This window comes from Rhinoraja longicauda, chromosome 36, assembly GCF_053455715.1.
Source record: "Rhinoraja longicauda isolate Sanriku21f chromosome 36, sRhiLon1.1, whole genome shotgun sequence".
In the NCBI taxonomy this organism is placed as follows: Eukaryota; Metazoa; Chordata; class Chondrichthyes; order Rajiformes; family Arhynchobatidae; genus Rhinoraja; species Rhinoraja longicauda.
The window spans coordinates 5,487,170-5,510,710 of NC_135988.1; the positions used below are offsets into that span (position 1 = coordinate 5,487,170).

General features: G+C 48.1%; 1 protein-coding gene across 1 annotated transcript in view; it reads left to right on the plus strand.

Annotated features, from left to right (window-relative positions):
- Positions 1-23,541, plus strand: part of ido1 (indoleamine 2,3-dioxygenase 1) — a 52,654-nt gene that overhangs the window by 3,981 nt on the left and 25,132 nt on the right. The window contains exons 3-7 of the mRNA XM_078428891.1: positions 310-429; positions 1,251-1,369; positions 6,432-6,446; positions 10,599-10,698; positions 20,098-20,215. Coding sequence (XP_078285017.1) covers positions 310-429; positions 1,251-1,369; positions 6,432-6,446; positions 10,599-10,698; positions 20,098-20,215 — 472 coding nt within the window. The remainder of the gene's footprint in view (positions 1-309; positions 430-1,250; positions 1,370-6,431; positions 6,447-10,598; positions 10,699-20,097; positions 20,216-23,541) is intronic.

Genomic DNA, 23,541 nt, shown 5'->3' on the forward strand with positions numbered 1-23,541 from the left:
GTTAGTGTAGCAGGTGATCACTGGTTGCCGTGGGCTCGGTGGGCAGAAGGGCCTGGATCCATGCTGTATCTCTAAACTAAACTAATCCACCTTAAAATAAGGTAAAGGGCCAACCGAGAGAAACCTTGGATTAAATATCCCAGGCCAGGAATTCCAAATACCAAGCGGAGTCTGTAGAAGGGGCTCGACCCAAAACGTCACCCATTCCTTCTCTCCAGAGATGCTGCCTGTCCCGCTGAGTTGCTGCGGCATTTTGTGTTTGTTTTTCTTTTGTTCATCGTATTCATCTCCTGCTTTATCCTTCCACAGATGGAACTCCTGGGCACCCATCTGCTCACGGGGTATAAACAGCAGAGGTTGGCACACATGGCACTAAGCTTCATCACAATGGGTTATGTGTGGCAGGAGGGATATCGTAACCCAGCTAAGGTTTGACGACTTATCTTGCCTTATTGACTCTTTGTATTAGTTTAGTTTGGAGATATAAGCGCAAAAACAGGCCCTTTCGGCCCCACCGAGTCCGCGCCGACCAGCGATCCCCGCACACTAACACTAGGGCGGCACAGCGGTAGAGTTGCTGCCTTACAGCGAATGGAGCGCCGGAGACTCGGGTTCGATCCTGACTACAGGCACCGTCTGTACGGAGTTTGTACGTTCTCCCCGTGACCTGCGTGGGTTTTCTCCGAGATCTTCGGTTTCCTCCCACACTCCAAAGATGTGCAGGTATGTAGGTTAATTGGCTTGGCAAATGTTTAAAAAAAATTGTCCCTCGTGGGTGTAGGATAGTGTTAGTGTGCGGGGATCGCTGGTCGGCGCAGACCCGGTGGGCCGAAAGGCCTGTTTCTGCGCTGTATCTCTAAATCTAAAAAAAATCTAACACTACCCATCACCCACCAGGGACAATTGTTACATTTACCAAGCCAATTAACCTTCAAACCTGTACGTCTTTGGAGTGTGGGAGGAAACCGAAGATTTCGGAGAAAACCCACGCAGGTCACGGGGAGAACGTACAAACTCCGTACAGACGGTGCCCGTAGTCAGGATCGAACCCGAGTTCACGGGGAGAACGTACAAACTCCGTACAGACAGCGCCCGTAGTCGGGATCGAACCCGGGTCTCCGGCGCTGCATTCGCTGTAAGGCAGCAAGTCTACCGCCGTGCCCACCGCGCCGCCCAGCTTTAGTTGGATGTTGAAAAGAGGCAATGAACTGACTTTTGATTTCTTTGCGGTTTGGTGTGTTTTGTGCCAGGTGCTCCCCAAGAACCTTGCCATTCCCTACTGCCAGGTCTCTGAGACCCTCGGACTGCCACCCATCTTAGTTCATGCCGACTGCGTCTTGTCCAACTGGAAGAGAAAGGATCAGAACAGGTGAGGATTTCTCCCCCCAGCAAGGAGACAAGTCGGAACTGCCGCTCAATGTTTCATTTCACCATGGTGACTGTTGCCACGGTGATACAACTCTCCCTTGACCAAAGATACCACAGGAGCAAGATAGACCACTCGACCCTAAAAACCATAGTATGTCATGGCAAAGGCAGAAACTTGCAGAAGCATTTAAAAAGAAAAATAACAAAAATCTGTAAATTGACTATGAGATATATTCTGCATTTTAATGGTATCATCACACATACTGTTCCCCCACAACATTGATTACACTGCGAGAGGCATAGCGAACGGCGGGTTTTGCTTATTAAAATGGCTCCTTTGCGTACTGCACTTCAGTACAGGCGATTTCAACGGAGTGGTCCATCTTGCTCCTCTAGTATCTTTGTCCTTGACCACCTTAGCCAGTGGACAGTGAGAAGCAATCAAGCCTCCCAGTCTGAAGAAGGGTCTCGACCCGAAACGTCGCCCATTCCTTCTCTCCAGAGATGCTGCCTGTCCCGCTGAGTTACTCCAGCATTTTGTGTCTATCTCCAAACAGATGATATTTTCCACTCCGATTTTTTAATCTTCCACCAGCAGGCAAGATGGAGGACTTCACAGCGGTGCTGGGGTGGCACGGTGGCACAGCAGTAGAGTTGCTGCCTCACAGTGCCAAGCAGGGGCCCAGGTTCGTTCCTGACCACGGGTGCTGTCTGTACGGAGGTTGCACATTCTCCTCGTGACCTGAGTGGGTTTTCTCCAGGTGCTCTGGTTTCCTCCCACACCCCAAAGACATGCAGGTCTGTATATTGTCCCTAGAGTATAGGATAGAACTAGTGTATGGATGGGCTCAGTGGGCTGAAGGCCCTGTTTCCACGCTCTATCTCTAAATTAAACTAAATGTGTTTGCTGGGTGTTTCATTCCTCAGGAAGAGTCCCACTTGCCCCTTCCACCCCACCCTCCCTCCCCCCCCCCCCCCCCCCAACACTCAACTTTGTCCATGGCCCCACTGACCACCAAGTCCTGTTGGCTTGGAGGTCACACTCTCTGGGTGAGGAAGCATCGCCCCTGACTAGGGTTGCCAACTATCTCACTCCCAAATAAGGGACAAAAGGTGACGCCACCGCCCCGCGCTCCACCTGACCTCACCCAGCCAGCGGCCACATGATCCCAATGGCGGCTGCCTGGGTCGGGAGGCGGGTTGCTACGCAACCTCTGTTAGGTGCCACTCGGGCCTCCGGGCCTACACTGTCTGGGTCTACGGCGGCCTCCGGGCCTACAGTTTCCAGGCATACAGTGTCCGGGCCTACAGTGTCCGGGCCTACAGTGTCCGGGCCTACCGCGCCCCCCTCCCCGGGCCTAATACGGGACAAGGGCGGTCCCGTATGAGACAAACCAATTTTGCCCAATATACGGGATGTCCCGGCTAATACGGGACAGTTGGCAACCCCTACCCCTGAGCAAGTCTCTCCTGACACACTCCAAGGCCCCCTCTCCAAATAACCCCAAAGCCCCAGGGATCAGTGCCAGCCAAAGGTCATAGATTACTTTGAATTGCCTTCAAAAATCTAATAGAATTTATTCAAATAGATGTGGATAATAGAAAATTGTAGTTTCAAAATTGGTTATCAACATTTGAAGTCCTAGAAGTTAATTGATTGAACGATTGAAAGATATAGTATGAAAACAGGCCCTTCGGCCCACCAAGTCCACATCGACCATCGATCACGTCACATTATTACTTTAGTCATGGAGTCATAGAGTGATACAGTGTGGAAACAGACTCTTCAGCTCAACTTGCCCACACCGGCCAACATGTCTCAGCTACACTAGTCCCACCTGCCTGCATTTGGCCCATGTCCCTCCAAACCTGCCCTATCCATGTACCTGTCTATTTGTTTCTTAAACATTGGGATGGTCCCTGCCTCAACTACCTCCTCCGGCAACTCGTTCCATACACCCACCACACTTTGTGTGAAAACGTTATCACTCGGATTCTTATAAAATCTTTCCCCCTTCACCTTAAATCTATTTTGGAAGATTCCCCGACTCTGGGCAAGAGACTCTGGGCATGTCTATTCAACCTATTCCTCTCATGATTTTATACACCTCTATAAGATCACCCCTCATCCTCCTGCGCTCCAGGGAATAGAATCCTAGCCTGCTCAACCTCTCCCTATAGCTCAGGCCCTCGAGTCCTGGCAGCACCCTTATAAATCTTCTCTGCACCCTGTCCAACTTAACATCTTTCCGATAACACGGTGCCCAGAATTGAGCACCATACTCTAAATCTGTAGGGGGGAGCTGCAGATGCTGGTTTACAATGAAGATAGACACAAAATGCTCTAAATGCGGCCTCAACAACATCTTACATTATCATATCATATCATATCATATATCTACAGCCGGAAACAGGCCTTTTCGGCCCTCCAAGTCCGTGCCGCCCAGTGATCCCCGTACATTAACACTATCCTACACCCACTAGGGACAATTTTTACATTTACCCAGCCAATTAACCTACATACCTGTACATCTTTGGAGTGTGGGAGGAAACCGAAGATCTCGGAGAAAACCCACGCAGGTCACGGGGAGAACGTACAAACTCCTTACAGTGCAGCACCCGTAGTCAGGATCGAACCTGCGTCTCCGGCGCTGCATTCGCTGTAAAGCAGCAACTCTACCGCTGCGCTACCGTGCCGCCCATTACTGCGACGTGACCTCCCAATGCTCGTTACTAAAATTACTAGCAATAATATTACTACAGCACAATTCTAAGCTTGCCTGAATACAGGATGTAGACACAAAATGTTGGAGTAACTCAGCGGGTCAGGCAGCATCTCTAGAGTGAAGGAATGAGTGACGTTTCAGGTCGAGACCCTTCTTCAGACTGATGTCAGGCGAGAGGGAGGTACGTAGATGAATGTATGAATGAATGAATGAATGAATGAATGAATAAGTTTATTGGCCAAGTATGTGCATATACAAGGAATGTGCCTTGGTGCTCCGCTCACAAATGACAACACAAACACACAGTTAACAATTAAGAATAAAGCATAACCACCTTAAAACAATTAGGGTACAACATTACGGGTGAAACATGTGGGTGAAAATAAACCAGAGCAAAAAAGAGACTACAGACTTTGGTTATTGAGTAGAACTGTCACTCGTGGAAAAAAAGCTGTTTTGATGTCTGGCTGTGGCTGCTTTGACAGTCCGGAGTCGCCTTCCAGAGGGAAGTGCTTCAAAGAGTTTGTGGTCAGGGTGAGAGGGGTCAGAGATGATCTTGCCCGCTCGCTTCCTGGCCCTTGCAGTGTACAGTTCGTCAATGGGGGGAAGGTTGCAGCCAACAACCTTCTCAGCTGTGCGAACGATCCGTTGCAGCCTCCGGATGTCGTGCTTGGTGGCTGAGCCAAACCAGACCATGATGGAGAAGGTGAGGACGGACTCTATGATAGCAGTATAGAATTGGACCATCATTGCCTGTGGCAGATTGTGTTTCCTCAGTTGCCGCAGGAAGTACATCCTCTGTTGGGCCTTTTTGACTGTGGAGTCGATGGTTGCCCCCCATTTAAGGTCCCTGGAGATGATGGTTCCAAGGAACTTAAATGACTCCACAGATGTGACTGTGGTGTTGTTGATGGTGAGTGGGGGGAGGGGAGGGGGATCTCTTCGAAAGTCTACAATCAGTTCCACTGTCTTGAGAGCATTGAGCTCCAGGTTGTTGCGATGGCACCAGGACGCCAGCTGTGTCACTTCCCCTCTGTAGGCAGATTCCTCCCCATCCTGGATCAGTCCAATCAGGGTTGTGTCATCCACAAACTCGAGGAGCTTGACAGAGGAGTCTGTGGAGGTGCAGTCGTTGGTGTCGAGAGAGTAAAGGAGAGGGGAGAGTACGCAGCCTTGCGGTGCTCCTATGCTGAGGGTCTGCGGGTCTGAGATGTGCTTTCCCAGCCTCACATGCTGCTTCCTGTCCGTCAGGAAGTTGACGATCCACTGACAGAGGGGTTCAGGCACAGTCAGCTGGGAGAGTTTGTAGTGTAGTATCTCTGGCACAATGGTGTTAAAAGCAGAGCTAAAGTCCACAAACAGAATCCTGGCATAGGTCCCCTTGTGGTCTAGGTGCTGGAGGATGAAGTGCAGGCCTAGGTTGACCACGTCATCCACCGATCTATTGGCCCTGTATACAAACTGCAGGGGGTCCAGCAGGGGGTTTGTGATGTTTTTCAGCTGGGCCAGCCCAAGTCTTTCAAAGGTCTTCATGACTACAGAGGTCAGTGCGACAGGCCTGTAGTCATTAAGACCAGTGATCCTTTGTCTTTCTGGGTACAGGGACAATAGTGGAGACCTTGAAGCAGGCAGGGACAGTGCAGGTTTGCAGGGACTGGTTGAAAATGTCTGTGTAGACCGGTGCCAGTTGTTCAGCACAGAGCTTGAGGGTGGAGGGGGAAACATTGTCCGGTCCTGGAGATTTCCGGCTTTTCTGTTTTCTGAATAGCCTCTAGGAATAGCCTCCTAGATAAGGAGTGTAAGGTGTGAAAACAGGACAAAGGGAATGGCGAACAAGGGAACTGTTGAATAGATCATTGTTAGCTGGGAGAAAGTATCAACAAAGCAAACGGAGATAAAATGTCGTCGGAGACAGTAAAAGACTGGTGGGAGAACTGGGAAGGGGGAGGGATGGAGAGAGAGGGAATGCAAGGGTTACTTGAAGTTAGAGAAGTCAATGTTGATACCACTGGGGTGTAAGCTGCCCGAGCGAAATATGAGGTGTTGTTCCTCCAATTTGCGCTGGGCCTCACTCTGATAATGGAGGAGGCCCAGGACAGAAAGGTCAGTGTGGGAATGGGAGGGGGAGTTAAAGTGTTTAGCAACTGGGAGATCAGGTAGGTTTAGGCGGACTGAGCGGAGGTGTGTATGATTTGGGGCCACAATTCTCATGTTTCATTTGCAAGTTGTTAATGTACACTTAGAAGATGGATAATCTTGCTTTTCGACACTAAATTGTGGAAAATGCTAATTATTTTCTTAATTCCTTTTCTATATCTCCTCGGTGACCTCTTCCAGTGCCGTGGAGTTAGGGTGAGTATGGTGGCCTTTTGTTCTCTATCCCCGTGATGAATTTTGCTCAGTAAGTTGTGAAGAGATGTGGATGGCTGTGCAGGAAGGAACTGCAGGTGATGGTCTACACCGATGATAGACACAAAATGCTGGAGTAACTCAGCGGGACAGGCAGCACCTCTGGAGAGAAGGAATGGGTGACATTTCGGGTCCAGACCCTTCTTCAGACTGAGAGGCAGGGGAGAGGGAAACTAGAGATAAGGAAGGGTACAAAGGGAATGTAAGGTGTGAAAAGGACAGATCAAAGCAGACGAAGCTCAAGGAAATGTACAACGAACGGTTCATTGATGGCTGAGGGGAGGCATACGAACAGTTAAATTAAGCAGGAGGACACGGTGGCGTAGCGGTAGAGTACTGTCCGATATCGCCAGAGATCCGGGTTTGATCCTGACTACGGGCGATGTCTGTACGGAGTTTGTACGTTTACCCCGTGACCTGCGTGGGTTTTCTCCGGGTGCTCCGGTTTCCTCCCACACTCCAACGACGTACAGGGTTGTAGGTTAATTGGCTTGGTATAAATGTAAAAATTGTCCCCAGTGTGTGTAGGATGGTGTTAGTGTGCGGGGATCGCTGGTCGGCGCGGACTCGGTGGGCCGAAGGGCCTGTTTCCGCGCTGTATCTCTGAATCTAAAACCAAACTAAAGCTAAAGACAGGGAAGTGGTCAGTAAATGAATGCCTCTTTTCCTGCAGTTATGTGAAAATATCATAAATATATCAAATGCCTTTCAACCGGTGAAAGAGAATTTGTGAGTGAGAACTGAACGCAATGCGAATACATCACTTGTTCTTCTAATGACACAGGAGAAGTCTATTTGGCCCACTGAGTCCATGCTAGCTAGCTCCTAGTAGAGCATTCCCTTTGATCCTATCCCTCCACTTTATTTCCTTATTTCCCCAAATCCCAACAACTTTAGTCAGAGGGTGGTGAATCTGTGGGATTCTTTGCCACAAAAGGTCGTGGAGGCCAAGTCAGTGGATATATTTAAAGGCAGAGGTAGATAGATTTTTGATTAGTACGGGTGTCAGGGGTTATGGGGAGAAGGCAGGAGAATGGGGTTAGGAGGGAAAGATAGATCAGCCATGATTGAATGGCAGAGTAGATTCAATGGGCCGAATGGCCTAATTCTGCTATCACCTATGATCTTATGACCTTATGAACTTATTCTCTATTATACACTTCTGCCCATCAACTTCTCTTTCATTTTTTTAGCATTAAAGGTGATAAGAGAGAAAAGATTTCAGGTCATAAGGTCATAAGTGATAGGAGCAGAATTAGGCCATTCGGCCCATTGAGTCTACTCTGCCATTCAATCATGGCTGATCTATCTCTCCCTCCGAACCCCATTCTCCCGCCTTCTCCCCTTAACCCTTGACAACCGTCAAGAGAGATTAGCCGTTAGAGACACCAGTTAGAGAGAATTATGGGCGAAAAACAGGCACATGGGACTAACTCAAATATGCAAATTGGTTAGCACGGAGAGGTTTAGTTGAGTTTAGAGATACAGCACGGAAACAGGCCCTTCGGCCCACCGGGTCCGCGCCGACCGGCGATCCTCGCACATTAACACCATCCTACACTCCCTTGGGACATTTTTTACATTATACCAAGCCAATTAACCGACAAACCTGCATGTCTTTTGAGTGTGGGAAGGAAGACGAAAATCTCGTAGAAAACCCACGCAGTTCACGGGGAGAACGTACAAACTCCGTACAGACAGCACCCGTAGGCGGGATCGAACCCGGGTCTCCGGCGCTGCATTCGCTGCAAGGCAACAACTCTACCGCTGCGCCACCGTGCCGCCCGTCAAGTTGGGTCGAGGGGCTGGTTTTCATGCTGAATAACTCTATGACTACATTAATGTTTATTAGAGTAGATACGATTTTGATAGATGGTAGTTATAGTCTTGGTAGGTGAAAGATCAGGGATTTGAAGGCAACGAGGAAGTGGCCCATGGCACCAATCATGCCCTATTCTCCCACATTCCCATCAACTCTTCCCACGTTTTACCATCTACCTGCATGAGGGGCGATCTTTAATAGCCAATTAATCTTCGAAAACCTGCACGGGATATGTGAGAATGCGAACAATTGGAGAAAACCTACCGGGTCACAGGGAAAATACGCAAACGCCCCCGGGTCTCTGGTGTGGTGAGTCAGCAGCTCTACCCGCTGCATTATGGCACAGTGTCCCTTGCCCAGAATTGGTAGATGCACAGAGTCTCTTGCCCGGAGTAGGTGAATCGAGGACCAGAGGACATGGGTTTAAGGTGAAGAGGAAAAGATTTAATAGGAATCTGAGGGGTAACCTTTTCACACAAAGGGTGGTGGGTGTATGGAACAAGCTGCCTAAGATGGTAGTTGAGGCTGGGACTATCCCAGCATTTAAGAAACAGTTAGAGAGGTACATGGATAGGACAGGTTTGGAGGGATATGGACCAAATGTGGGCAGGTGGGACTAGTGTAGCTGGGACAGGTTGGCCGGCGTGGGCAAGTCGGGATGAAGGTCCTGTTTCCACGTTGTATCACTCTACCACTCTATGACTATAAGTGCTTGCTAGCTAAAATGGCCTTAGCTAAAATGGCCTTTAATGGCTCTTCCTTCAAAAACCAGAGGGAAAGGTAATTCAGGAGCCCCAGCGGGTTACTTGATGAATGGTGGAGTAAGAAAACGAGAGCTGCCGGAAGAACTCAGCAGGTCAGGCAGCATGTGCGGAAAGCAATGGAAGGGGGATATTTTGATCCGGACTGTAAGAGTAGAGGGGAGATAGCCTGTGTTGTGGAGGTGGAGGGTAGGGCAAGAGCTAGCAAGTGATAGGTGGAAACAGGTGATGAGGACGGTCATTAGCAGGTAAGCGTCTAATGAGAGTGGGAGGGATGGAGATAGCAACAGAAGCCGAGAGGAGGTAAATGGAGATAACAAAAACCTCCGCTGTGTAAGTGTGGAGAGGGTTTCTGCCTTCATTGCTTCTACAGGGATGTGGGTCAAACGCGGGCAGGTGGGACTAGTGTAGCTGGGACATGTTGGCCGATGTGGACAAGTTGGGCCGAGTGGCCTGTTTCCACGCTGTATCACTCGGTGACTCTGACTCTACAGGTCTGAAGAGTCTGAAGAAGGGCCTCGACCCGAAACGTCGCCCATTCCTTCTCTCCTAGATGCTGCCTGACCTGCTGAGTTACTCCAGGATTTTGTGAATAAATACCTGACTCTACAGGTAACGGGTTCACTAGACTCTTCCTGAATCATCTTTATGGGTTTGAAGAAGGGTCCCGAGCCAAAAGGTCGCCATGTTCTCCATGGAAGCTGCCTGACCCGCTGGGTTATTCCAACATTCTACGTGTAGAATGCATTCTGTCTCCAGCAGTTGAGCGGCACGGTGGCGCAGCGCTGGAGTTGCTGCCTTGCAGCGCCAGAGACCCGGGTTCGATTCTAACCGTGGGCGCTGTCTGTGTGGGGCTTGCACGTTCCGCTAGTAATAGACCACCAGGCAGATCAGACAATTGGCTTGCCGACACCACACTTTACATACGATCCTGCAAGTGTGGGAAGCGTGGAGTGCGGGAGGAAACCGGAGCACCCGGAGAAAACCCACCCGGTCGCAGGGAGAACTTACAAACTCCGTACAGACAGAACCCATAGTCAGGATCGAACCCGGGTCTCTTGGATGGAGCTGTTGCCAAACCAGGCTGTGTCACATCCCGGTAAAATCCTTTCTACAGCGTGCAAGAGTTCCTTTGCTGTGTGATGCACATAATAAAAAGCTTTTATTGCTTGAAGAAGGGTCTCGACCCGAAACGTCACCCATTCCTTCTCTCCAGAGATGCTGCCTGTCCCGCTGAGTTACCGAGGTACAGCAAAAAGCTTTTTATGTGCAGGAAAGAACTGCAGATGCTGGTTTAAATCGAAGGTAGACACAAAATGCTGCAGTAACTCAGCGGGTTCAATGTCACTGGAGTTTTGGCTGCTGGAAGACTCAGCGTCCTCACTAACAAGGGCGTCAAACAGATTAAAACGGACTTGTTTTGGCTGTTAAAAAGCCTGTGATGAAAAATTGTCGTTGTATCTATGTTATGGTATTTTGTATGGCCACTAGATGGTAATACATTTCTTCCAGAAACTTGGACACGATCTTTGCACTGCCTGGAGGGGAGAGCTTGAAGGGCTTCTTTCTGGTCACGTTGGAGGTAGAACTGGCTGGTGTACAAGGCATCAAGGTACGGAGTCCAACACCAAAGGTGTGAAGATTCACATCTCTGTAGGTTTAGTTTAGTTTTTTAGTTCAGAGATACCGCGCGGAAACAGGCCCTTTCGGCCCACCGGGTCCGCGCCGCCCAGCGATCCTCGCGCACTAACACCATCCCACACCCACTAGGGACAATTCTTTTTACATTTACCAAGCCAATTAACCTACAAACCTGTTTGTCTTCGGAGTGTGGGAGGAAACCGAAGATCTCGGAGAAAACCCATGCAGGTCACGGGGAGAACGTACAAACTCTGCACAGACAACACCCGTAGTCAGGATCGAACCCGGGTCTCCGGCGCTGCATTCGCTGTAAGGCAGCAACTCTGCTGCTGCGCCACCGTGACCGTCCAGGTGTAAAGGTGTACTGAATGATTGAGGCCATCACACAAACCAACCTCCCTTCCATGGACTCCATCCACACCTCACGCTGCCTCGGTAAGTGTACCAGCACAATCAAGGTCGAGTCTCACCCCGGCCACTCCCTCTTCTCCCCTCTCCCATCGGGCAAGAGATACAGAAGTGTGAAAGTGCACACCTCCAAATTCAGGGACAGTTTCTTCCCAGCTGTTATCAGGCAACTGAACCATCCTTCCCTCTGGAAGGTCACAGCCGCCACAGCCGGACATAAAAACAGATTTTTTCCACGAGCAGTAGCTCAACTCAATAACCAAAAGTCTGTAGCCTCCTTTTGCTCTGGTATTTTATTTCATTCACATGTTTCAACTATTAATGTTTTATTCTTATTATAAGAAAATAACTGCAGATGCTGGTACAAATCGATTTATTCACAAAATGCTGGAGTAACTCAGCAGGTCGGGCAGCATCTCAGGAGAGAAGGAATGGGTGACGTTTCGGGTCGAGACCCTTCTTCAGAATGTTTTATTCTTAATGTTTTAATGTTTTATGTTTTAGAAACATAGAGAAACATGGAAAATAGGTGCAGGAGTAGGCCATTCGGCCCTTCTAGCCTGCACTCCCATTCAATATGATCATGGCTGATCATCCAGCTCAGTAACCTATACCTGCCTTCTCTCCATACCCCCTGATCCTTTTAGCCACAAGGGCCACATCTAACTCCCTCTTAAATATAGCCAATTTATTTTTAATTGTTTACTGTATATCGTGTTGTTACTTGTGAGCAAAGCACCAAGGCAAATTCCTCGTATGTGTACATACTTGGTTAATAAAATTTATTCAATTCAATTCAATTCAATTCAATTCAATTCAATCCTATCACCAGCTAGAGAGCGGTCCCGATCTACCATCTACCTCATTGGAGTCCCTCACATTGACTTTAATTGGATTTTACTGGACTTTATCTTGCACTAAACGTTATTCCCTTTATCATAGAAACATAGAAAATAGATGCAGGAGGAGGCCATTCGGCCCTTCGAGCCAGCACCGCCATTCATTGTCGTCATGGCTGATTGTCCACAATCAATAATCTGTGCCTGCCTTCTCCACATATCCCTTGATTCCACTAGCCCCTAGAGCTCTATCTAACTCTCTCTTAAATCCATCACCTTTGTCTTCCACTGCTCTCTGTGGCAGAGAATTCCACAAATTCACAACTCTCTGGGTGAAAAAATTCCTTCTCACCTCAGTTTTAAATGGCCTCCCCTTTATACTAAGCCTGTGGCCCCTAGTTCTGGACTCCCCCAACATTGGGAATATTTTTCCTGCATCTAGCTTGTCCAGTCCATTTATAAATTTTATTTGTCTCTATAAGATCCCCTCTCATCCTTCTAAACTCCAGTGAATACAAGCCTAGTCTTTTCAATCTTTCCTCATATGATGGTCCCGCTATCCCAGGGATCAATCTCGTGAATCTACGCTGCACTGCCTCAATTACAAGGATGTCCTTCCTCAAATTAGGGGACCAAAACTGTACACAATACTCCAGATGTGGTCTTACCAGGGCCCTGTACAACTGCAGAAGAACCTCTTTACTCCTATACTGAAATCCTCTCATTACGAAGGCCAACATGCCGTTAGCTTTCTTCACTGCCTGCTGCACCTGCACGCCAACTTTCAGTGACTGGTGTACAAGGACACCCAGGTCTCGCTGAAAGTTAGCGTGCAGGTACAGCAGGCAGTGAAGAAAGCTAACGACATGTATCTGTATCCTGTATCTGTCCACTGTGGACGGCTTGATTGTAAATCACGCACAGTCTTCATTGGAATTTTTATGTATCTAAACTCCATTGATTTAAAGTCCCGGAATGGCGGGACTGTCGTATGTTGAAAGGCTGGAGCGATTGGGCTTGTATACACTGGAATTTAGAAGGATGAGGGGGGATCTTATTGAAACATATATGATAATTAGGGGATTGGACACATTAGAGGCAGGAAACATGTTCCCAATGTTGGGGGAGTCCAGAACAAGGGGCCACAGTTTAAGAATAAGGGGTAGGCCATTTAGAACGGAGATGAGGAAGAACTTTTTCAGTCAGAGAGTGGTGAAGGTGTGGAATTCTCTGCCTCAGAAGGCAGTGGAGGCCAGTTCGTTGGATGCTTTCAAGAGAGAGCTGGATAGAGCTCTTAAGGATAGCGGAGTGAGGGGGTGTGGGGAGATGGCAGGAACGGGGTACTGATTGAGAGTGATCAGCCATGATTGCATTGAATGGCAGTGCTGGCTCGAAGGGCTGAATGGCCTACTCCTGCACCTATTGTCTATTGTCTATTGTCTATTGTCTATAAAAAGTTGACAAAACCAATTACCGTCAGAAAGGGAGTGAAAGAAGGAGATTTAATGTCCCATATTTTTTTTAAGGTAGGGCACTTTATCTCCAGAGATGCTGCCTGACCCGCTGAGTTACTCCAGCATTTTGTGATACCTTATCTAATGAAGAAGTAGATTTTATTTTTGAGGGCTAAGGTTTTAATTCCACTTCATTGGCACTTGTTGCCTATTGGCATTAATGAGTGACGCTGTGGTCCTCTAGTGTGGGCGACAGAGTGGCGCAGTGGCAGAGTTACTGCCTTACGGTGCCAGAGACCCCTGGTTCGATCCCGACTCTGTGGAGTGTGCAGGGATCTCTGGTCACTGTGTACCCGGTGGGCCGAAGGGCCTGTTTCTGCCCTGTGTCTCTAAAACTAAAAACTAAGCAGAATTAGACCATTCACCCATTGTGTCTACTCTGCCATTTAATCGTGGCTGATCTATCTTTCCCCTCTCAACCCCATTCTCCTGCCTTCTCCCCATAACCCCTGGCACCCTTACTGATCAAGTATCTGCCAATCTCCATTTTAAAAATACCGTAAGACTTGGCCTCCACAGCCGCCTGTGGGTACGAACTCTAAAGATTCACCAGCCTGCGGCTAAAGAAATTTCCCCTCATCTCCTTTCCAAGAAGGAACGTCCTTTTATTCTGCACACATTCACTGGCTTTGCCAATGTAAAGCAAGGTGTTGACAGACCAAGTCCCTGGGAACCATTGCAATGTGGTTTAATTCCACACTGAGAGGCCTATGCTGACCCAGTGTTACCTGTACAACTTAAAGCCCACTCCCTCGAGCGCTTTCGACTGCTTGGATTATGAGTGAGCTGGTCCCATGCTTTCATTGCTGTCCTCAGCACCCTGTAGACATTCTGACCTGATTTATCCAAGACCGCAGGGAATTGCAACGAATTGTGGACGTGGCCCAGACCATCACACAAACCAACCTCCCTTCCATTGACTCCATCTACACCTCACGCTGCCTCGGCAAGGCCAGCAGCATAGTAAACTAAACTAAACTGAACTAATCGAGGAGCAGGGGACTGAGCTTCTCAGATGGACCGAATCCATTCTCTAACTACACTGGCAAAAAGAAAGATATATCGGTGAAGAAAGTACAAGGGTTGATTGAACTGTGAGCAGATGCAGGTGTTTTGTTCATGACCCGACCCTGAATGATATCATTGTTCTGCAGGAAATGTTTGCCATTCCAGCCATACTTGCTGCATGATGGTGTTGCACCTGACTAATCTGAGCATTGTCCTAATTCCAACAACAGTCTGGCTCAGATGTTGAGGCAAAATTCAAGATCATAACTTAGCGTGACCGTTGCTTAACAGTTATCGTCAGATCATTAGAACCATCTTGTCAACCGCAGCCAGGGTTTGCCGACTGTCCCGTATTAGCTGGGACATCCCGTATTTTTGGCTAAATTGATTTGTTCCGTATGGGACTGCCCTTATCCCGCATTAGGCCCGGAGGGCACTGTAGTTCGGGGGGCGTTGTAGGCCCGGACACTGTAGCCCAGCGGGGCGCTGTGGGCCCGGGCACCGCCTAATGGAGGTTGGGTAGCAACCCGCCTTGGGGCCCGGGCGGCCGCCATTGGTGGAGCGGGAGCACGTGGCCGCTGGCTGGGTGAGGTCACGTGGGGCGCGGGGCGGTGACGTCACCCTTGTCCCGTATTTGGGAGCGAGGAAGTTGGCAACCCCTAACTGCAGCTGCCACCACTCCATTTTGAGACAGAACGATAGATTGTTTTGAAGGAATCTGTTCCATTCTGAACTGAAACTTTGCTAACACTGATAATCTTCTGGCAGAATGTGCTTCAAACCTTGAAATGACCTCAGGAATAAGGCACATTCAACTCATTTTTCTATAAGCACGGCAAACTGCACCTGACAACATTAATATCATCAATTTTCACCTCGCTGGGTAAGTTCTCGACAAAGACCTACAAGTTTGTAGGTTAATTGGCTTGGCATAAGTGTGACTTGTCCCTGGTTCAATCCCGACCACGGGTGCTGTCTGTACGGAGTTTGTACGTTCTCACCGTGACCATGTGGGTTTTCTCCGAGATCTTCGGTTTCCTCCCACATTCCAAAGACGTGCAGGTTTGTAGGTTAATTGGCTTGAGGTAGATGTAAATTGTCACTAGTGTGTGCAGGATAGTGCGGGGGTCGCTGGTCGGTGTGGATTCGGTGGGCCGAAGGGCCTGTTTCTGCACTGTGTCTCTGCACTAACCTAAGCTAAACATCAGAGGTTGACGAGAGACTTGAGAGACGTATATAAATCTATGAGAGGCGTAGATACGGTAGACAGTCAGAACCTGTCTCCCAGACTGGAAACGTTGGCATGGATGAGTTGGGCCGAAGGGTCGGTTTCTGTGTTAGAAGGAACTGCAGATGCTGGTTCATACCGAAGATAGACATAGAATGTTAGAGCACTTCACTGGGTCTGGCAGCATCTCAGGAGGACATGGATAGGTGATGTTTCAGATTGGGACCCTTCTTCATTAGATCATAATATGGTAGAGTTCTTCATTAGGATGGAGAGTGACAAAGTCGATACAGAAACAAGTGTTCTGAACTTAAAGAAAGGTAACTTTGAGGGTATGAGGTGTGAATTGTCCAAGATAGACTGGCGATTGATGCTGAAAGGGTTGACGGTGGACATGCAATGGAAGGCATTTAAAGGTCGCATGGATGAACTACAGCAAGTGTTCATCCCAGTTTGGCAAAAGAACAAACCAGGAAAGGTAGTGCATCCGTGGCTAACAAGGGAAATCAAGGATAGTATTAAAACAAAAGATGAAGCATACAGATTAGCCAGAAAAAGTAGCATACCAGAGGACCGGGAGAAATTTAGAGTCCAGCAGAGGAGGACAAAGGGCTTAATTAGGAAAGGGAAAATAGATTATGAGGGAAAACTGGCAAGGAACATAAAAACTGACTGCAAAAGCTTTTATAGATATGTCAAGAGAAAAAGATTAGTTATGGTAAATGTAGGTCCCTTGCAGTCGGAAACAGGTGAATTGATCATAGGGAACAAGGAGATGGCAGACCAATTGAACAAATACTTTGGTTCTGTCTTCACTAAGGAAGACATAAACCATCTGCCGGAAATAGCGGGGGACCGGGGGTCTAATGAGATGGAGGAACGGAGGGAAATCCAGGTTAGTCGGGAAGTGGTGTTAGGTAAATTAAATGGATTAAAGGCAGATAAATCCCCAGGGCCAGATAGGCTGCATCCCAGAGTGCTTAAGGAAGTAGCCTCAGAAATAGTGGATGCATTAGTGATAATTTTTCAAAACTCTTTAGATTCTGGAGTAGTTCCTGAGGACTGGAGGGTAGCTAATGTAACCCCACTTTTTAAAAAGGGAGGGAGAGAGAAAACGGGGAATTATAGACCAGTTAGCCGAACATCGGTAGTGGGGAAAATGCTAGAGTCAGTTATTAAAGATGTGATAGCATCACAGTTGGAAAGTGGTGAAATCATCGGACAAAGTCAGCATGGATTTACCAAAGGCAAATCATGTCTGACGAATCTTATAGAATTTTTCGAGGATGTAACTAGTAGAGTGGATAAGGGAGAACCAGTCGATGTGTTATATCTGGACTTTCAGAAGGCTTTCGACAAGGTCCCACAAAGGAGATTGGTGTACAAACTTAAAGCACACGGTATTGAGGGTTCAGTGTTGAGGCGGATAGAAAATTGGTTGGCGGACAGGAAGCAAAGAGTAGGAATAAATGGGTCCTTTTCGGAATGGCAGGCAGTGACTAGTGGGGTACCGCAAGGCTCAGTGCTGGGACCCCAGTTATTTACAGTGTATATTAATGATTTGGATGAGGGAATTGAATGCAACATCTCTAAGTTTGCGGATGACACGAAGCTGGGTGGCAGTGTTAGCTGCGAGGAGGATGCTAGGAGGCTGCAGAGTGACTTGGATAGATTAGGCGAGTGGGCAAATGCATGGCAGATGCAATATAATGTGGATAAATGTGAGGTTATCCACTTTGGCGGCAAGAACAGGAAAGCAGAATATTACCTGAATGGTGACCGATTGGGAGAAAGGGAGATGCAACGTGACCTGGGTGTCATGGTGCACCAGTCATTGAAAGCAAGCATGCAGGTGCAGCGGGCAGTGAAGAAAGCGAATGGTATGTTGGCATTCATAGCAAGAGGATTTGAGTTGAGGAGCAGGGAGGTTCTGCTGCAGTTGTACAGGGCCTTGGTGAGACCGCACCTGGAGTATTGTGTGCAGTTTTGGTCTCCTAACCTGAGGAAAGACGTTCTTGCCTTAGAGGGAGTACAGAGAAGGTTCACCAGATTGATCCCTGGGATGGCGGGACTTACATATGAGGAAAGACTGGATAGACTGGGCTTGTACTCGCTGGAATTTAGAAGACTGAGGGGGGATCTTATAGAAACATATAAAATTCTTAAGGGGTTGGAGAGGCTAGATGTGGGAAGATTGTTCCCGATGTTGGGGGAGTCCAGAACCAGGGGTCACAGCTTAAGGATAAGGGGAAGTCTTTTAGGACCGAGATGAGAAAACATTTCTTCACACAGAGAGTGGTGAGTCTGTGGAATTCTCTGCCACAGAAGGTAGTTGAGGCCAGTTCATTGGCTATATTTAAGAGGGAGTAAGATGTGGCCCTTTTTGCTAAAGGGATCAGGGGGTATGGAGATAAGACAGGTACAGGTTACTGATCTGGATGATCAGCCATGATCATATTGAATGGCGGTGCAGGCTCGAAGGGCCGATTGGCCTACTCCTGCACCTATTTTCTATGTTTCTATGTTTCTATGTTTCAGATTGATTGTAGAAGGGAAGAGGAGGGGTGTGTGGAGGGGGGTGGGGTGAGATCACTGGGAGAGAGGAGAGGCATGCCAAAGCAACGTATGATACAGTCAATGCCAACCCGAAACGTCACCTATCCATGTTCTCCAGAGATGCTGGTGACCCGCTGAGTTACTCCAGCACTTTGTGTTATTTTTTCTTCTATGAACCAGCATCTGCAGTTCCTTGTTTCTACACTTTGGTTACATCCCACCTGTGTCTCGGGTGTTGTAAAGAAGCCTGCCTGTGTCTAAATGGACTCCCCCCATATCTGTAACCCTCCAAACCTATAAGTCGCGGCGTGGGGGCGCAGCGGTAGAATTGCTGCCTTACACCGAATGCAGCGCCGGTGACCCGGGTTCAATCCCGACTACGGGCGCTGTCCGTACGTTCTCCCCGTGACCTGCGTGGGTTTTTTTTCCGAGATCTTCGGTTTCCCCCCACACTCCAAAGGCGTACAGTTTTGTAGGTTAATTGGCTTGGTAAATGTAAAAACTGTCCCTAGTGAGTGTAGGATAGTGTTAATGTGCGGGGATCGCTGGTCGTCGCGGACCTGGTGGGCCGAAAGGGCTTACTCCTGCACCTATTGTCTATTGTCTATTGTTTTCGCGCTGTATCTCTAAACTAGACTAAGTCTCCGCTGCAACTTATCCACTGGTGTCACCACATCTCCTGCTGTGCTGGACATAATGCTGTAGCTTTGTCTGAAGAAGAGTCCCGACCCGAAGCTTCACTTGTCCATGTTCTCCAGAGATACTACCTAACTGGCTGAATTACTCCAGCACTATGTGTCTTTGTATCTTTGGTATAAACTGGCATCCTCAGTTCCTATTTAACTGTAGTAGTTTAACTGGAGGCTGTAAATGACCTCCGGTGTATTTGGCTAGCAGTGCACGAGGCGAGGTGTTGGGAATAGAGAGGGGCAAAGTTTAAAGGAGATGTATGTGCTGGGCAAGTTTTTGTTCACAGAGGCTGGTGACTGAAAGAGATGGTGGTTGAGGCAGATACGATAATGCCATTTGAGAGACTTTTGGATAGGCACACGGATATGCAAGGCTTAGAGGGACATGGATTATGTGCAGGCAAATAAAAGTCGGTCTTGGCATCATGTTTAATAATAATAATAATAATCCATTTGTTTGGCACAGACATTGTGGGCCGAAGGGCCTGTTCTTAGGCCGTGCTGTTCTATGTTCTGTGTAGAACAGGTTCGATAGAACAGGTCTGAAGAAGGGTCTCGACCCGAGACGTCACCCATTCCTTCTCTCTAGGGCTGCTGCCTGTCCAGCAGTTTGTGTCTACCTTCGATTTAAACCAGCATCTGCATTTCTTTCCCACACAGGTTATAGAGAACTAACTGTGTAATGGAATACACTAAGATCTGGGCATGGATCAATGGATTGAATGGCCTCTTTCTGCATAAGGAAATATGAAGAACATAAAAATAGTTTAAAGTTTAATTTTAGAGACACAGTGTGGAAACAGGCCCTTCTGCCCACTGAGTCCACACCGACCAACGACTCTGCCTAGACACTAGGGACAATTTACAGAAGCTAATTAACCTACAAACCCGCACGCCCTTGGAATGTGGGAGGAAACCAGAGTACCCGGAGAAAACCCACGTGGTCACAGGTAGAAGGTGCAATCACCGGAGAGACAGCACCCATGGTCAGGATGGAACCTGGGTCTCTGGCACTGTGAGGCAGCAACTCTACCGCTGTGCCACCGTGCCGCTGTAAGGGAGTTCCGTGATAGAGTTGGTGGTTTATTTGCATTTCTAATACCGCTATTGTTCCATCCCTTTGAACAGGCCATTGTCACTGCGACTGAGGCAGTCAGGAGCAACGATGATGATCTAGTGAAGACTGCTTTGCTGGAGCTGGCTGAATCAATCGGAAAGATGAACCAGACAATCATGAAATTAGACGGTGAGTGTAGGCAGGCTTCTGTTGACAGTGTTTGACTGCTTGAGCATCCAAAGTAATGGTGACTGTTGTTGGCTAATGTTGTCCCACTTTTGCTAATGTTGTCCCACGTTTTAAGAAAGGAGGGAGAGAGAAAACGGGAAATTATAGACCAGTTAGTCTGACATCAGTGGTGGGGAAGATGCTGGAGTCAATTATAAAAGACGAAATTGCGGAGCATTTGGATAGCAGTAACAGGATCGTCCCGAGTCAGCATGGATTTACGAAGGGGAAATCATGCTTGACTAATCTTCCGGAATTCTTTGAGGATGTAACTAGGAAAATTGACAGGGGAGAGCCGGTGGATGTGGTGTACCTTGACTTTCAGAAAGCCTTCGACAAGGTTCCACATAGGAGATTAGTGGGCAAAATTAGAGCACATGGTAGTGGAGGTAGGGTACTGACATGGATAGAAAATTGGTTGACAGACAGAAAGCAAAGTGTGGGAATAAATGGGTCCCTTTCAGAATGGCAGGCAGTAACTAGTGGGGTACCGCAAGGCTCGGTGCTGGGACCGCAGCTATTTACAATATACATTAATGACTTGGATGAAGGGATTAAAAGTACCATTAGCAAATTTGCAGATGATACAAAGCTGGGTGGTGGTGTGAACTGTGAGGAAGATGCTATGAGGTTGCAGGGGGACTTGGACAGGTTGTGTGAGTGGGCGGATGCATGGCAGATGCAGTTTAATGTGGATAAGTGTGAGGTTATCCACTTTGGTGGTAAGAATAGGAAGGCAGAGTATTATCTGAATGGTGTCAAGTTAGGAACAGGGGACGTACAACGAGATCTGGGTGTCCTAGTGCATCAGTCACTGAAAGGAAGCATGCAGGTACAGCAGGCTGTGAAGAAAGCCAATGGAATTTTGGACTTCATAACAAGAGGAGTTGAGTATAGGAGCAAAGAGGTCCTTCTGCAGTTGTACAGGGCCCTAGTGAGAGCGCACCTGGAGTACTGTGTGCAGTTTTGGTCTCCAAATTTGAGGAAGGATATTCTTTCTATTGAGGGAGTGCAGCGTAGGTTTACTAGGTTAATTCCCGGAATGGCGGGACTATCATATGTTGAAAGACTGGAGCGACTAGGCTTGTATACACTGGAATTTAGAAGGATGAGAGGAGATCTTATCGAAACGTATAAGATTATTAAGGGGTTGGACACGTTAGAGTCAGGAAACATGTTCCCAATGTTGGGGGAGTCCAGAACAAGGGGCCACAGTTTAAGAATAAGGGGTAGGCCATTTAGAAATAAGATGAGGAAAAACTTTTTCAGTCAGAGAGTTGTGAATCTGTGGAATTCTCTGCCTCAGAGGGCAGTGGAGGCCAATTCTCTGAATACATTCAAGAGAGAGCTAGATAGAGCTCTTAAGGATAGACAATAGACAATAGACAATAGGTGCAGGAGGAGGCCATTCAGCCCTTCGAGCCAGCACCGCCATTCAATGCGATCATGGCTGATCACTCTCAATCAGTACCCCGTTCCTGCCTTCTCCCCATACCCCCTCACTCCGCTATCCTTAAGAGCTCTATCTAGCTCTCTCTTGAAAGCATCCAACGAACTGGCCTCCACTGCCTTCTGAGGCAGAGAATTCCACACCTTCACCACTCTCTGACTGAAAAAGTTCTTCCTCATCTCCGTTCTAAATGGCCTACCCCTTATTCTTAAACTGTGGCCCCTTGTTCTGGACTCCCCCAACATTGGGAACATGTTTCCTGCCTCTAATGTGTCCAATCCCCTAATTATCTTATATGTTTCAATAAGATCCCCCCTCATCCTTCTAAATTCCAGTGTATACAAGCCTAATTGCTCCAGCCTTTCAACATACGACAGTCCCGCCATTCCGGGAATTAACCTAGTGAACCTACGCTGCACGCCCTCAGCGGATAGCGGAGTCAGGGGGTATGGGGAGAAGGAGGAGGCCATTTGGCCCTTCGGGCCAGCACCGCCATTCATTGTGATCGTGGCTGATCATCCACAATCAGAAACCTGTGCCTGCCTTCTCCCCATATCCCTTGATTCCACTATCCCCTAGAGCTCTATCTAACTTCGGACTCATCAGACTGTAAAGAAGGGTCTCGACCCAAAAACGTCACCCATTCCTTCTCTCCAAAGATGCTGCCTGTCCAGCTGAGTTACTCCAGCATTTTATCTTAAGAACAATTCATGGATAGGCTTTGCTGTGTTCCCTTCAGTGTAGATAACCACTGCAAATGTGTATAATTATAATTACATTGTGTGAGTTTAGTTGAGTTTAGTTTATTGTCATGTGTACCAAGATACAGTGAAAAGCTTTTGTTGCTTGCTATGCAGGCAAATTACAATCGAGCCGTCTACACTGTACAGATACATGATGAAGGGAACAATATGAATGACATTTAGTGCAAGATAAAGCCAGTAAGTCCTGATCAAAGATAGTCCGAGGGTCTCCAATGAGGTAGGTAGTAGTTCAGCTGTTGGCAGGATGGTTCCATGGCCTGATAACAGCAGGGAAGAAACTGTTCCTGAATCTGGTAGTGTGCATGTTCATACTTTTATACCTTTTGCCTGATGGGATTGGCTGGGGTGAGACTGGTCCTTGATGATGCTGCTGGCCTTGCCGAGGCAGCGTGAGGTGTAAATGGAGTCAATGGAAGGGAGGGAAAAAAAACTGCAGATGCTGGTTTATATCGCAGGTAGTAACACAAAACGCTGGTGTAACTCAGCGGGTCAGGCAGCATCTCGAGAGAGAGAAGGAAGGGGTGACGTTTCGGGTCGAGACCCTTCTTCAGTCACCCGAGACGTCACCCATTCCTGCTCTCCCGAGATGCTGCCTGACCCACTGAGTTACTCCAGCATTCTGTGTCTACCTTCGATGGAAGGGAGGTTGGTTTGTCTGATGGTCTGGGCTGCGTCCACAATTCTCCGCAATTTCTCGCGGTCTTGGATGGAGCTGTGTCCCAAACAATCCTCATCAAATGCTTTCTATGGCGCATCTGTAGAAGTTGGTGAGAGTTGTAGGGGACATGCCAAACCTCCTAAGCCTTCTAAGGAAGTAGAGGCGCTGGTGTGCTATTGCCTCAATATAGGTGGTCCAGGAGAAGCTGAAGATATTGACTCCTAGGAATCTGAAGGCTTCGGCCCTTAATAGCATTGATATACAGAGGGATCTTGGGGCCCAAGTTCACGACTCCCTGAAAGTGGCCGCACAAGTACCAAGGCAGGCATGCGATATGCTTGCTTTCATTTGTCAGGGCATTGACGATAAGACAGACACAAAATGCTGGAGTGACTCAGCATGACAGGCAGCATCT